The following is a 14,027-nucleotide window of genomic DNA, read 5'->3' as shown; positions in this document are numbered from 1 at the left end:
AGGGCAATGTGTTAACTATGTTGGATCTTTAGCTAGATTTCTTCACTTTGATTCCTAAGGATCCTCTCACCCACACAAACACCTAAATTATAGTTTCTTGCATAATTTTATATATTCATTGTGCAAAATAATAGGAGATATCCTCATTCACACTCACCTTTTCTTTTTAATGTATGTTTTAAAAATTTATTTGAGAATGTCACATAACAAATTTTGACTACTTTTATTCCTCCTCTCTCAACTTTTCCAAGATCTGGCCCCCAAAACAAGTTTATATCCTTTTAAAAATAAAACCCATAAAGTCCAATTTATGCTGGCCAAATATTCTTAGATGTCTGGTATTCCACTGGACCATAGTGGAATTACCAGGGGCTACACTCATAGAGAAAACTGGTTCTCCTTCCAGAGGCTAATGATTGCCAATATCTCCTTGTTTAGGGGTGGGACTTCGTGGCCACTTCCATTCTCCATGCTTTGGTCTGGTTTAAGCCATAAATTTTAAGAGTTCTTCCATCCCATAGTATCTAGGATAATTCCGGAAAGCAAAGATCCTTAAAACTGAGCATCCAAGTCTTAAGGAGAACCATTTGGGATAATTGTCACAAATATAAAGGCATCCACTCTTCATTTCTGCAAACAACATATTCTAGAATTTTTCATACATAAACACTTTTACATGTATGAAGTTACAAATATGTTTGTTATTTATCATGTCATTGCTGATGATAGCAAAATATTGCTCAAGTGAGACTGTGTAAACAAATGTGGCTGTGCTTTGTATGTGTAGTAAAGGATGAGAAACAATTTTAAGCACTGGTAGAGAAAAAACTTTGAGATATGTTGTGTTATGTGTAAACAAGTGGGCATAGCAACCAATAGGCTGCCATTTCTGTAAACTGAGGATGGAATATTTAAAAATGTTTCGTTATTTGTGTGTATACATGTGTAAACACTGCAGGAAACATAAAGAAACTAGTAACAGCTCAACAATGATCACTAACTACAGGGCTTGGGAGATAGGTGTTGAGCATTGTGAGGAAAAAGTACATTGATGGTTGATTAACTTTGCATTGGATATCAATTTTCATGCCTTTAGAGTTCTGAACCATGAGACAGTTATTGAGGAGCATCAGAGCAAACCAATGTCATCTGGATGTTGTGCTGTACAGTTACTCTGTGCTGTACTCACAGCAGTGAATGGTTGCCAGACAAGACTGATATAAGACCAAGACAGTCAAAATTCTAGCATGGAGAGGGAAGAGGTTCACAAACTCCCACCCTTAACTGAGGAACTATGGACACTTGATGGTTTCTGGGGAAGGAAGAATTAATTTTCTTTAAGGATGTAATTCCTGGAAGGTCAATCATGTTCCACCAGATGCTCAGGAGTATATGGACACCACAATTAAAACTCAAGAAGTTATTTAAATGAAGAAAGAAGAGAAGGAAGAAGAATGGAAAGAAGAAGAAGGAGAAGGAGAAGGAGGAGAAGACGAAGAAGTAGTAGTAGTGGTGAATAGGGAGGTCAGAGTGGGTCTGTGAAGAGTTAGGGAATGGGTAAAGGAAGAATAAGATCAAAACACATTTGTGAAATTCTCAAAGAATTAAGAAAATATATTTTAAAATTTTAAGTGTATAAGTAAAAATGAAATAAAACTCTAGTTATGGGAAATTGCCTGGAATGCTTATTTTTCAATGCAGTGTTCAATCTCAATAAAATATTAGAAACTCTGTATTTTGGAACAAATCACCCTAATTGATTCTGATGAAAGTCAGAAAAGTCAGCAGTCTACAGGACAGGGCTGGTAAGACGGTTCAGCAGGTAAAAGGTGTTTGCTACTATGCCTTAGAACTAAATTTGATCACGAAGACCCACATGGCAGAAGAAGAAACTCACTCCCATGAATTGTTGTCTGGTCTCCTGCATGCATGCCCTGGTGTACATGCTCCCCTAAATTAGTAATAATAATAATAACAACATGTATTAGTAGCAATAAAAGGGACTCAGAGCCACAGAGTGCAGTCATGCAACAACTAGTTTTATTGAGCATTGGATACATGCATTTGTCCAGTTCATAAATTATGTTTTTTTATGTCACAAAATAAGAGTAACAATTTATCTTCTACCACTTTGAATGTTCAGATTTTCTACACTGGAGTCAAGATACTATCACAGAGAGGACATATGATGGGCGAGTAGCACTGGAAAAGTTTCTTGAAAAAGCCAAATCAATCACTGAGCATACTTTCTGCCCAGCGAGCTTCACCTGGCCACAGAGTTACACACATGACAAAGTTAAAAGGATCTGAGTCTGTCGTGTTCTTCTTCTACATGATTCATTAATGTAAAGAGTCCAGACAAAACCAAACCATGACATTATTTACATTAAGTCCCACACCTGGAACTCATTCTGAGTTATTTAACCCAGAGTGTATTTTTCAAAGCAATAAATATTTATGCTAATATTAACAAGTACAATTATAATTTACATAACATGTGTCTATTATTTAAAACAAAACACAAAATAACACTAAAGAAGTTTGTGCCATGTAGTTTCACAACTCACTGGACTGTGTCATCTCAAACCCTGTATGTCATTGTCATGAGCATATCAATGTCAATAGCTAAGGCCAACGCAAAAAAAACTTTGAATTCTACAGTGTGTCTTCAATATTGAGGTCCTGAGTTAAACTGAGAGAAAAAAATTCAAGCTTGTCTGGAAGTTAATGAAGTCTTGAATATATGAAGTTTTATCATCCATTAAAACAATTCTCTTAAGAAACCATAAAGTTATGAAAGTCTCACTATATTCTATTATTCTGGGAGTGAATTTTGAATTTGGGGGAATATAAATCTTATCGCCTAGAAATGTGGAGCTCAGAGAGAACAGAGAGACAGTGAAATCTGGGATTCCAGCAGGGCATCTAGAGCTAGGCATCTCTATTACTGATTCATATTTGAGTTCCTGGCCAAGTCCCTTAGTCCACAAAGTATTTTCCTATTAGAAGCCATTCATGTAGCTTATGTCCCTAGGCTCCTAGAAATCAACCATGGCCATATCTTATTCATTTAGTGAGGAAGATGGAGAGTGAGTAAGTGAGTGGCTCTGCCTCTTTCCTGATCCTCCTTCTCCAATGAATCCTGACATCAAAGAAGGCTAGATACTTGGGTCCTCTTCTCTGACTTTATCAGTTGTAGAATTACTTGTTGTTGAGTTGGGTTTTGTTGCTATTTTGAGACAAAGCCTCAAAGTCCTGGCTGGCCTAGAACTTAGAGCAATTCTTGTGCCCCAACCTCTTGAGTGCTGGAAATACAACCATGGGATTTAGTTGGTGTTTGCAACTGAAGTATATCTCTGGGTTGGGATGAGGCTGTAAGCTCAGGGACTTCCCTGCTCCACCAGTTTGTACTGCATCCCAACTTTGGCCTTCAGGGAGTCCTTTACCTGTGTGTTTTGATCCTCTTTGAGTCTTTCATTTTAAGTATCTAGAGTAGCAAGAGAGCTTTGTATTAAGTCCTGTGAGCTTTATTTCTCACACAGCCTGGATTTGGGAAGTAATACTGGGTGGAAGAAAAATTCTGACCTGTATGTGTATTCTGCCATTTGACTCTTGCATGTACCCTTAAGATTATTAAGCAATGCTCTTGAACCAGGACAGCAGTTCATATATGGATGCTTGATGACATTATGTTCCTTGCCTTCTAGCACATTCAAAGCCATAGGACTTCATTCAGATTCTGGATAAATGTTACACATTTCATAACAATCATTTTCCCCAAAGCATCTTGTCCTATGTTTCTGCCTTCCACTTCCTTATAACATGGGAAGTTATTCACACTTCTATTCAGCCAAGAATAACCTTACTAACTTCTTTGTACCAAGGTAAGTAGACTTTGTCCTGGAAGCTATGGAAGCAGTGATTGTCATATTCACAGAATAAGACGTAAAGACTAAAGCATAGTTAATTCAGATTAGAGCAAACAGAAATCAGATTAAATTGCAGTGTGGATGAAACAGCTTTCTCATAGCTCAAATGTGGTCTGATTTTGACAGCTCATGTTTCAGTCCCATGGTTCCATGGGCATTTTAATTCAGTGCTAGATGGTCACAAGCAAGTGAATTTAGTACTCCTAAATTCCCACAGTAAAGGATGTAAATGGGCTCTTTGGCCAGTGGGAAAACCTTCAGTTTAATGAGGTAATGAGTGTGAGAATACTTTATAGACCATGAACATGAGGTAAATGCAATATTCTTTTGAATTAATCACGGATCGTAATAGTATAACCCAAGGTTCCAAAATTGAACACATGTGCAACCTTGAAACTTTACAAAGATATTTAAACTCCATCCAGTGCATTTCTAACATAAGAGGAAACTTTGTTCTTTGTGTATTGTTTGTTGACTGCTCTAGATAGATATTCTGGAGCATACACATGATCCTCCTTTATCTAATAAAGGATATCTTTGAAGGCCCAAATGATAATATTGCAAAACTTCTTTTTATTATCTTTGTATCTCTGTGTATGTGCACACCCATGTGTGTGTGTGTGTGTGTGTGTGTGTGTGTGTGTGTACACACCCGTGTGTGTGTATGTGTGTTGGACAGGGTGGTTATATGTGGGGCATGCGTGTGACATGAAACATGTGTGGAGGAGGTCAGAAGATAACTTGCAGGATAGTTCTCTCCTTTTACCACATGGGTTCTTCAGGTGGAACCCAGCTTGTCTGACTTAGTGGTAAGTGCCTTTACCAGTTGAACTATTTCACGGATCCTGAAGGCCAAAGTTATAGTAAGAATGGAGTCTACTATGTGACGTGGTAGAGGGGTGGCTGGAGAAATAGCAATCTGTACACAGAAGAAAGAAGAACCTAAAGTACTTATGTTTTCTTGAATAGGGTGTGTGTGCATGAACACCGGGTGGGTGGGAGAGAGAGAGAGAGAGAGAGAGAGAGAGAGAGAGAGAGAGAGAGAGAGAGAGAGAGAGAGAGAGAGAAAGTGAGAGAGATTGGTCCCATAAAAGTAAAGAATGCCTGCTTCCTTTCAGCTGTTAGTTCAACCCATAAAAATGGGGCCACAGGTAGATGAATTAATATTCTCTGTTCTTCCCAGGACACCAGGGCTAATTCTAATCCATTCTCACAACAGCTTCCTCCTAGTATGGATGGGAAGAGGGAAGATGGCAAGAAAGCATGTATCTCCCCCATTTTACCAAGATTCAAGGTACACTGTTCATTCAGTTCTCATACAGTCAGGTCCTCGGGGCAACTGTTTCTATCTGGCTTCTGGGCAAAGTGACTTAACTACCTTTTAGCCAATGGATGAGGGTGCCATTCAACATATCATTCTCCAAACAAAGATAATCTCTTTTCCTAGAAGCCATCTGACACATGATGGGGCTTGGAAACCAATAACTAAGTGTTCCTTTTGGCAGAAACGAGAACTTTATAACCCAAGTTCTCTCATGTCCTAGAGTCAAGCTCATTTGTTTCTGTTCAGTGTACACTTTCATAACAAGATGAGGTTGCTTCCTCTGTAGCAGCTTCTGAACAGTTTCCCTATGGGCTATCCATCCTCCAAGCTGAAGAACCAAATTATTAGTGGGGCAAAGAGGCCCTGCTAATGAGGCAGAAAGCTAGATTTAGTGGAGAAGTAAGAGCAGCCTGAAGAACTGGGTTTAGCCATCCACATTTATGGGGAATCATAAAATCATCAGCAGGGAAGGGCCTTGTCTGCACTGAGCTGGGAGGATCGTCTTTCTGTAGAATATCACTCCCAATGGCAGCTGGACCTTCCCTGCCAGCAGCAGTTCTTCCTTGGTGGGGAGACTGCTTTGTTTATTGCTTAATCTATCACTGTTGAGCTGCCTGCCTCGGGGAGTCTCAATTTAAGATAGATTGAAAGGTAGTATCTGTCAATTGAATAAACACAGATGGTTTTCCACAGCAAAAATTGATTTTTTTCCTTCGCCAAAGACATAAGTGCTAAACGTGATTATCTTTGGAAGCCAGGCATGAAATGTCTTGGTTCCAGCCCCTGTGTGTTCTGCCCTGGCAAAGAAGGGACACCACATGGGTCTCGGGTTTCTCATCTGATTTTAGGTTCTCAATTTTAAAATGAAATAAAACTTCTGCTTCCTTAAAGAAGAGATGGGCCAGTTACTTTTTTTTTTTTTTTATGAGAAGGTCTAGCTTAACACAGTATTTAATCCACTATATGTTTTGTCAGTTTTGGTCACTGGCTAGCAAAACTCCCTCCAACTCTTTAATTTACAACGCATGAGGAAGTAACAAGATTTGGCTTAGGGCACACAACAATATCCAGACCTTGATCTTCTCACTGTTTGTCTAGTAGCTAGTAAAGAGACACACTGTCTGTGCCCTGATGTTGACTGAAGGAGACAGGAAGCTGTATCCTGTTCCTAAATCGCCTCTAGATGCAGGTATACCAGAGATGCTAAAACTACTATCTTTAAGTTCCATATGTCAGAATTTTAGACATCCAGAATGCTGTCTATGTTGGCAACTATCTAGGCAATGAGCCATTTGTGTTCAAGGGTTTTGAAGGTTTGAGGCAAAAGAGCAAAGGTGGGATGCAATTATTTCAAGAGAGCAGGCATGTGAAAGCTGAAGAAGAATGAAGAGCAAGAATTCCCTTTGACTGCTGAGAAGACCAGGCCACGTGTTTTCTTAGGTATCCTTCAGCTCTAATTATAAACCACTGCAAGCTCATGGACCTTTTATTAATGTGAATGATGCCAAGGAGTCCCTAAGCAGCACAACAACCTAGCTTCTTTCATCCTGCCATGTGCACAGGAACATGGAAGAATGGTTGAGGGGGTTCTCCAAAAATTTATGGTTGTAAGAGAAACAGAAGTGTGCTAACTGTTAAGGAGGTGGGCCACACACATGCTCTCAAGACAGAACTGCAGGAGATGAGGCGACTCAGAGAATCTTAGCAAGAGAAGGGACTTAGCTCTCCCTTCTCACTCATGGAAAAAGGAACCTAGAGGGGGAAGCCAGATAGCCAAAGTCATACAGCTAAAAGCAGGATATTAAGACAGCTTGGTTCTTGACCCTCACTGTCTGTCTGTCTTTTCAAAAAGTGAAATGTATGTTGGGAATACCAGGAAAACTAGTGTTTATAGTACATAAGAGCCTAGAGAAAGCAGGAGTGGAAAGGGTTTTGCCTTGGTCCTAATGCCTAAGCTCCACAGCCAGCCAGTACTCCTCCACATCAAGCATCAGAAGGCTTTCTTATCCGTGCTATGTGCTTGCTGTTTATATCCCATCCAGGCAAAGAAAGCTTGAACTAAAATTGCCTTAGGATTTAAGGGATACATACTAGGGGACACTCGTACAACTTGGATTTAGATTCAAGTGGGTCCTCATATTCACAGTGTCAGGATTGGCCCATATTTGAGTTCAGAAACAGTGAAAGCAGACTTTCTTGAATAAAATAGTCCCAACTGTACTACAGAGCCATTTCTATGACTTTACAAAGAGATGGATCTATTAGTCCAGTCTTTTTTACTGCATGTGGGCTACTTCACACACATTTTTAAGTGGAAACAAATATGTACCGTTTTTTATTTGTAGTGAGTTCTTTAGTCACTTCAACAATTTAAGATTTCTGTGCCTTTTTTTACACATGTTCAGACACAAGGTCACATTAGTAAAATTACATTAATTTTCTTTGCACACTTTAGAGGAACTATACACTTAATATAAACATGATTTTATTTCTGCACAGAAAAAAAATTATCTTTCTTGTATTGAATCTACTGCTTTACTACATCAAGGACAGTTAACCCTAAGCAAATACACTTGATTCAAAACATGTACATCAAGAGTAAATGCCGTCCTTTATACATTTGTAATAGTTACTACTTTGGCAAAATGAGCATTTTCCCACAAAAAGATCTATCTTCTATGGTAGAAGGATACTATAATGAGCAAAACTGGGTTAACAAGAATCAGAATTTCTATGAAATGAGAAATCTGAGCATAAGTCATTGCTCCATAGCTGTGCATGGATCTCCGGTTGCTTGTATTTCGCCTTAACATTTTCTATTGAGTGTTTCTTCTGTGTCCTCAGCAACATCTTTGAAAAAAGTCAATATTTAGCGGTTTGTTTTATATTACACTGGCTTATAATGTTATAAATGGAGTCCATTCCTTACACATGGGACTCTTTTTTAGAGTTGGCTTTTCATTTTAGGAATGTAAATAAAAGTTGTCCCTTGGTTTACATATTATAGATATTTCTGGGGAAAAAAGAGCTAAGCCATGTTTTGAAAGCAATCAGCTTCTGTTTAAAGAAAATAACTCACAGAGCAGATACCCAATGCATGGTTTCTCTGCTTTCTTTGCTCATACAATTTCTAAGACTTAATTGACCATACTTGCCTAGCAGGGATTGGAGCTTTGAATAATAATTTCCAACGTGTTCCTTATTTTTTAAAGGAAGATTTGATCTCCATCAAAAGAAGCCTTCAAAATTGAGATGGAAAATGAAGCCTGCTGGCTTACTCTGAGATATAATGGTGATTGATGCATTTGGACATCTCTCCCACCTGTCTGTATCACTCATCCTCCTGAAGAGTCTTCAGAAGGTATAGAGACAACAATCATTCCAGGGCTCCTGGACATCCATAGAACAATACCAGGAGTTCCTTAAGAGGCAAGGTTGAAGGTTAGTCTAGACATACCCCTCATGACAGATATTTCCATTGATGAGGCTGAAGGTAGCTGAGGGGTTGGTGCTCTTGAAGGAGGTCATGCAGGTGGTACTTCTGCCTGTGCTGTGGGACCTGTTCATCAGGCCGGGCTGGCAGCAGAGGAGTTGAGTGTTGAACTGCTTCCTAAAGCTCTTGCTCAGCAGATAAAGGGCAAAGGGGTTCACACAGGAGTTGGTGAAGGCCAGGAGGCGGGCACAGATGCTGGTGACAAAGTGGAGCATGGAGGTGTCCACTTCAGAGTAGTGGTAGGAACGGTACAGGTAGATGACATGATTGGGGAGCCAGCAGAAGGCAAAGAGGCCCACAAACACCAGTACTGTCTTGGCAAGCCGCTTCCTGGATTCGATCTGAATAGGAAGAGAAGCAGAAAGGGAGCAGTGTTAAAGGTATGAAGACAGAGACAGAGAAATGGGTGAGGGAGTAGGGCTACAGAAAGAGTGTAATTGGAGATGATGATAATGGGTGATGATAATGGAGGGGGGAGACAAAGACAGAGAGATAGACAGACAGACACACACACATACATACAAACACACAGAGAGAGAGAGAGAGAGAGAGAGAGAGAGAGAGAGAGAGAGAGAGAGAGAAGGGGAAGGAAGCAAAAAAAGAATCAGAAATACACAAATTGACAAGGTGGGAAGCAGACACCTGTGAGGCAAAATAGTTAGAACATGCTGCGGAGAACAGATCTTTAAACAAAGTTGATTACATGCTTGAATGGACGACACAATGAAATTCTAGTAAGTGCCCTCTTTTTCTTCCAGAGAGCACTGGGGCAGTTTATCAGCCATTCTCCTTCATGCCCTTCTTTGCTCTACAGTTAATTATTTCTTATCCCCTCTGATGCTCAAAACAGCAGCCAGCTTTATTCTTCCTCATTGGCAAGGCTGAGATAAGTCTGTATTATTATTTTTTAATCTCTATTTCTGGACGACACAGTGAGGAAGGTGATTGCACAAAGTGGAGTGAGTATCTCTTTTGCACTTCACCCCCTTTGTGACTTCAGGGGGGGGATACTTTTTCATTAAACAATTTGGGGTACAGTGGGTATCTGCTTACTAATAAAGGCTTTTCAAATAGGCAGTCAACTGCCATTTCTACTTGGTAGGAAAAGAACCTTGAAAAGGGAGCCCTCTAAATGGGGTGACCTATTCATTTCCATGGAGTTGGAGGTCTTTTTGTTCTACCATTAAATATATCAAAGATCTATATGCAGGCTAGGAGGAGTGTGACATACTCTTATAATTTTTCAATAACATTCCAAACTTGAAGCTATCACTGGTATAACAATGATAAGAAAATTAAGGCCCCAAGAGGAGAAATCAAATCTGGATTTGAACCATCATCCTATAAACCTTACATTTTTCATTGATACACATTCATCATACATAGAGATGGGTTTTGCAAAGATACTGTTGTTCAAGAATGCCATGTCTTTTGACCTTAGTTGCTCCTCTTTACCTCCCTCCAGCATGAGCCTTTCCTAATTAGATTCTTTCTTTTCTTTCACCTAGTCTCATTTTTCTACTCCCTCTTTTCATCTGTGTGCTAACTCTCTTCCTGGACAATGTATTTGGATTAAAAGAAGTATCTATAGAAAACATTGGAGTCCCTCAAATTATTTTCCTTTTCACAAATCTGGGGAATTGAACCCAGGGCCTTGTGTATGCTAGGCAAGTGCCCCATCACTGGAGGAAACCTTAATGAAGAAGTATTACTCACTTCTTAGAATGTAAAAGTCAAGTGATGTGGTCACTTCTACACCATACTTGTCACTAAGATTCAAAATTAATGCAAGGGGTCAGGTGCCTAAGGAGGAAAATAAATCCATAGGAAGCACCCACCTGTTTCTTGACATGTATATTGCCTTCCACGGGAAGATTGTAGGCGCTCTGAATCAGATTTCGGGCAATGAAGTAATAGTAGACAGAGATGATCGCCAGTGGGATAACATAGAAAACCAGAAAGGAAGCCATGGAGTGGATTTTAGGGTGCAGCTCATTGGAGTGTGGGTAGGGGGCACAACTAATGAAGGTTTGGTTGGTATCCTTCACATGGAAGGGGTGGAGATCAGAAAACACAGCCTCTGGGATGGCCAACAGCATAGAGACGATCCAGATCAAGGCAGCTTTGAGACAGATCTTCATCAGGGCATGGGATGCCTGGATATCCATTGGCCGGACAATGGCTTTGTACCTGGGGCAGCAAAAAGGACAATGATTCTTTGTAAGTTGTTAGACATCATTATGGATGATAGCACAGCTGGGACCTGGGTGTGGCAAGTTAGAGTGCTGAGGTGTAAAATTTAAAGAGGTACTCACTCTTAAGTTCATGAAAATGTTTACTCTGAATTCTCGTGACCCTCAAAGTTAGTGCCTTCTGAAATTTGGCACTTTGGACATGCCCCTTACCTCAGTCTGGTTGCTCTATAATGGATGCCTTAAGAAGTAACAATCTGGCTGGGCAGTGGTGCCTTTAATCCCAGCACTTGGAAGGCAGAGGCAGGCAGATTTCTGAGTTGGAGGCCAGCCTAGTCTACAGAGTGAGTTCCAGGAGAGCCAAGGCTATACAGAGAAACCTTGTCTCAAAAAAACAAAACAAGAAGAAGAAGAAGAAGAAGAAGAAGAAGAAGAAGAAGAAGAAGAAGAAGAAGAAGAAGAAGAAGAAGAAGAAGAAGAAGAAGAAGAAGAAGAAGAAGTAGTAGTAGTAACTCTTAGTATTCTGTCTAAACTCCACCTCCACAGTTACCTGGCAACAGCCAGGTATGCTCCTCCCCACAGTTACCTGGCAACTGCCAGGTAGGCCTGATCCACTATAAAAGGGGCTGCTTGCCCCCTCCTCTCTCTCTTAATCTCTTACTCTCTTACGCTCTCTCTTACCCTCTTGCCTCTCTGTCCCCTCCCCCACCTTCCTCTCTCTCCACGTGGTCATGGCCGGCCTCTACTTCTCTTCTCTCTTACCTTTCCACCTTCTTCTCCCCACCTTTGCCCTATCTCCTGAATAAACCTCCTCCCCCTTGGAACTGTGTGGTCTGGAATGGTCTGTTCTGAACTGCGGTTGGACTTCTTAAAACAACTAACAGTAACAATCTGTTCTTTTTCTTTTCCCCTTTTGTTTCTCCTTTCTCTTTCTTTTTAGTTTAGAGGTTTAAATCATTTTATGTACATTTCCCCTAGTTTCTTTGTTTAAATTATTATACAATGTAATTTATATCACTTTCTTTCTTCCCTTCCCTCTTTCCATGTACCCCCTCTCTCACATACATGCACACAACACACAACCACACATTTAAATATATAAGAGAATATGCTCATACCATTTAGTGTTACTTGTATGTATATAACTTGAGAGCTGACCACTTGGCATTGAATAACCTATTAGGTGAAGTCTTCCCTGGGGAAGGCTAACCTCCTCCCCAGCATTCCTTAGATGATTGGAGTTCTTTGTCTATGTGTGGGTTCCCATGAGATTTCCTCTTTAAAATTATATATATTTATTTATTGTATTCAATATTCTATTTAAAAATGTGTATACATTATACAAAGGCTAGATTGAGTAATTAGCATATGCATTATCTCACATAGTTATCTGGTTTTTTTTCTGTGAAGCCAATTAAAACTGACTCAGTGATTTTCAAGCGTATGATACATTGTTAACAACTGCAGTCACTGTGCAGCACAATTCACCCTGTCTCTTGATTTTTAGGAGTTCTTTTCAGAAAAGTTGATGTTCCTTTCATTTTTCTTAATAGATTGCAGAAATGAATAACAAAGCAAATTGCTACCTAAAGAGAGATATGGAGACAAGGAGCTTGTTTTATATTTTGTAAAATCTCGATTTTGAATATTCACATCCAGTTCTAGGAATCTGAAGTCATTGAACACTTTCAATATTTCTCTTCTTTCTTCTGAAGAATGGGAACGAATAGGCCATTGAGGATGCTACACCCAGAAGGAGACCAGTAATTAACAAACTAATCTTTGCTTCACTTTCTTACTCTTCCTTCTGTCCTAGACCCCCTACTGCTTTGTGAGGTGCCTGGACCTCTATTGCCTTGGGTTACTCTAGAAAACAGACACAGGCCTGATGTTAAAGGTACAAAGGTTTATTGGGGGGTGGATACCTGAGCTAAACCAGCTGATGGACTATTTACTCAAGTACTAAAGAGTTTCTTTTTCTTTCAAACATTTATCCAGAAAATATAGCTAGTTAATGATTGATGATGAAAAGAAAAGGTTTTACTGTCAAAGAAGTGATCAGAACAGCTGTGCTTGAACTCTGAAAAAGATAAACAGAGTAGACGGACTGGAAGGAAAAGACAGTGAAGCAAATGGGGCAGAAACAGAGATGAGGCGGTCCTATGTCATAGAGGGTCCTTGTGTTCTGATCTGTGAACTACTTTTGAACATCCAGTCTCATGTTATAATCTGAAATATTCTCTCATTGCCTTTTCTTTTGAGTTACTTTGCATGGCTTCCATTCTTCGTGACGAAAAGAGCCTTATATGAGACAGTCAAGTACAATGGCCATTTGAAGTTGTCACCATATTTATTTCCAGGATTGCTTCCCATGTGTCACTCCCAAACCCTTAAAAGAGTAAGCTTGCCTCTTTAAATTGTATTCCAGAGATACGTACCCAAGTGCTTATGTCTCTATTGCACCTTTGTTTCTCTCTTTCTCTTCAGGCTCTAGCCCACACTCTCCATACCTGTGAACCCAATCCTTCTGTATCCCAGCGTAAGTGGCGTCTTGAAGATTTTGCAGACTAGTCAATGCCTTAAACACTCCCATTCTTTCTCCCAATCTAGCTAAATTTTTTTATGGGATTATCAGCTCTTATCATTTTACAATGACTATGCACTGTCTTTAGATAATTATCTAAGATCTGTGGTACTAAGGATTAACCTAAGACCTTACTGATGTAAGCTACACAGGTTCTGTATAGAGCTCCAGACTTCTTTTTACTTTTCATTTTGAGACAGTCTGGATAAATTTCCTAGTTTTGTCTTGAAAATTCTATGTAGCCCAGGTAGGCTTTGAATTTTGCAACTCTCTTGCCTCTGCCTTCTGAGTAATTTGGATCATGGGCTGCACCACCCAACCAGATTTGTTAATTGCTTGATAATATTTTATTGGTATGATTTTTCTATTTGATTTTTTTATTGGTTTCCTGAGGTCTGAAGATTCTGGCTCCTTCCCTTCATTTCTTTCTGTATTATGTAGAATGTTTCAAGTCACTCTTTTACACATGTTTAAGTAGGAGCTCAGCAAACATTTGCTATTGGTT

General features: G+C 39.7%; 1 protein-coding gene across 1 annotated transcript in view; it reads right to left on the bottom strand.

The window, feature by feature from the left end:
- Nucleotides 1-2,041: 2,041 nt before the first annotated feature.
- The window catches only part of Grpr (gastrin releasing peptide receptor), a 39,566-nt gene continuing 27,580 nt past the window's right edge, over nucleotides 2,042-14,027 (bottom strand). Inside the window, exons 2-3 of the mRNA XM_034485821.2 lie at nucleotides 10,585-10,936; nucleotides 2,042-9,087 (exon numbers count right to left, since the gene is read on the bottom strand). Coding sequence (XP_034341712.1) covers nucleotides 8,701-9,087; nucleotides 10,585-10,936 — 739 coding nt within the window. The 3' untranslated portion in view covers nucleotides 2,042-8,700. The remainder of the gene's footprint in view (nucleotides 9,088-10,584; nucleotides 10,937-14,027) is intronic.

Source organism: Arvicanthis niloticus, chromosome X (genome assembly GCF_011762505.2).
Source record: "Arvicanthis niloticus isolate mArvNil1 chromosome X, mArvNil1.pat.X, whole genome shotgun sequence".
Taxonomy (NCBI): Eukaryota; Metazoa; Chordata; class Mammalia; order Rodentia; family Muridae; genus Arvicanthis; species Arvicanthis niloticus.
The sequence above is the reverse complement of the archived record's forward strand: the minus strand, read 5'-3'. Positions and strand labels throughout refer to the sequence as shown.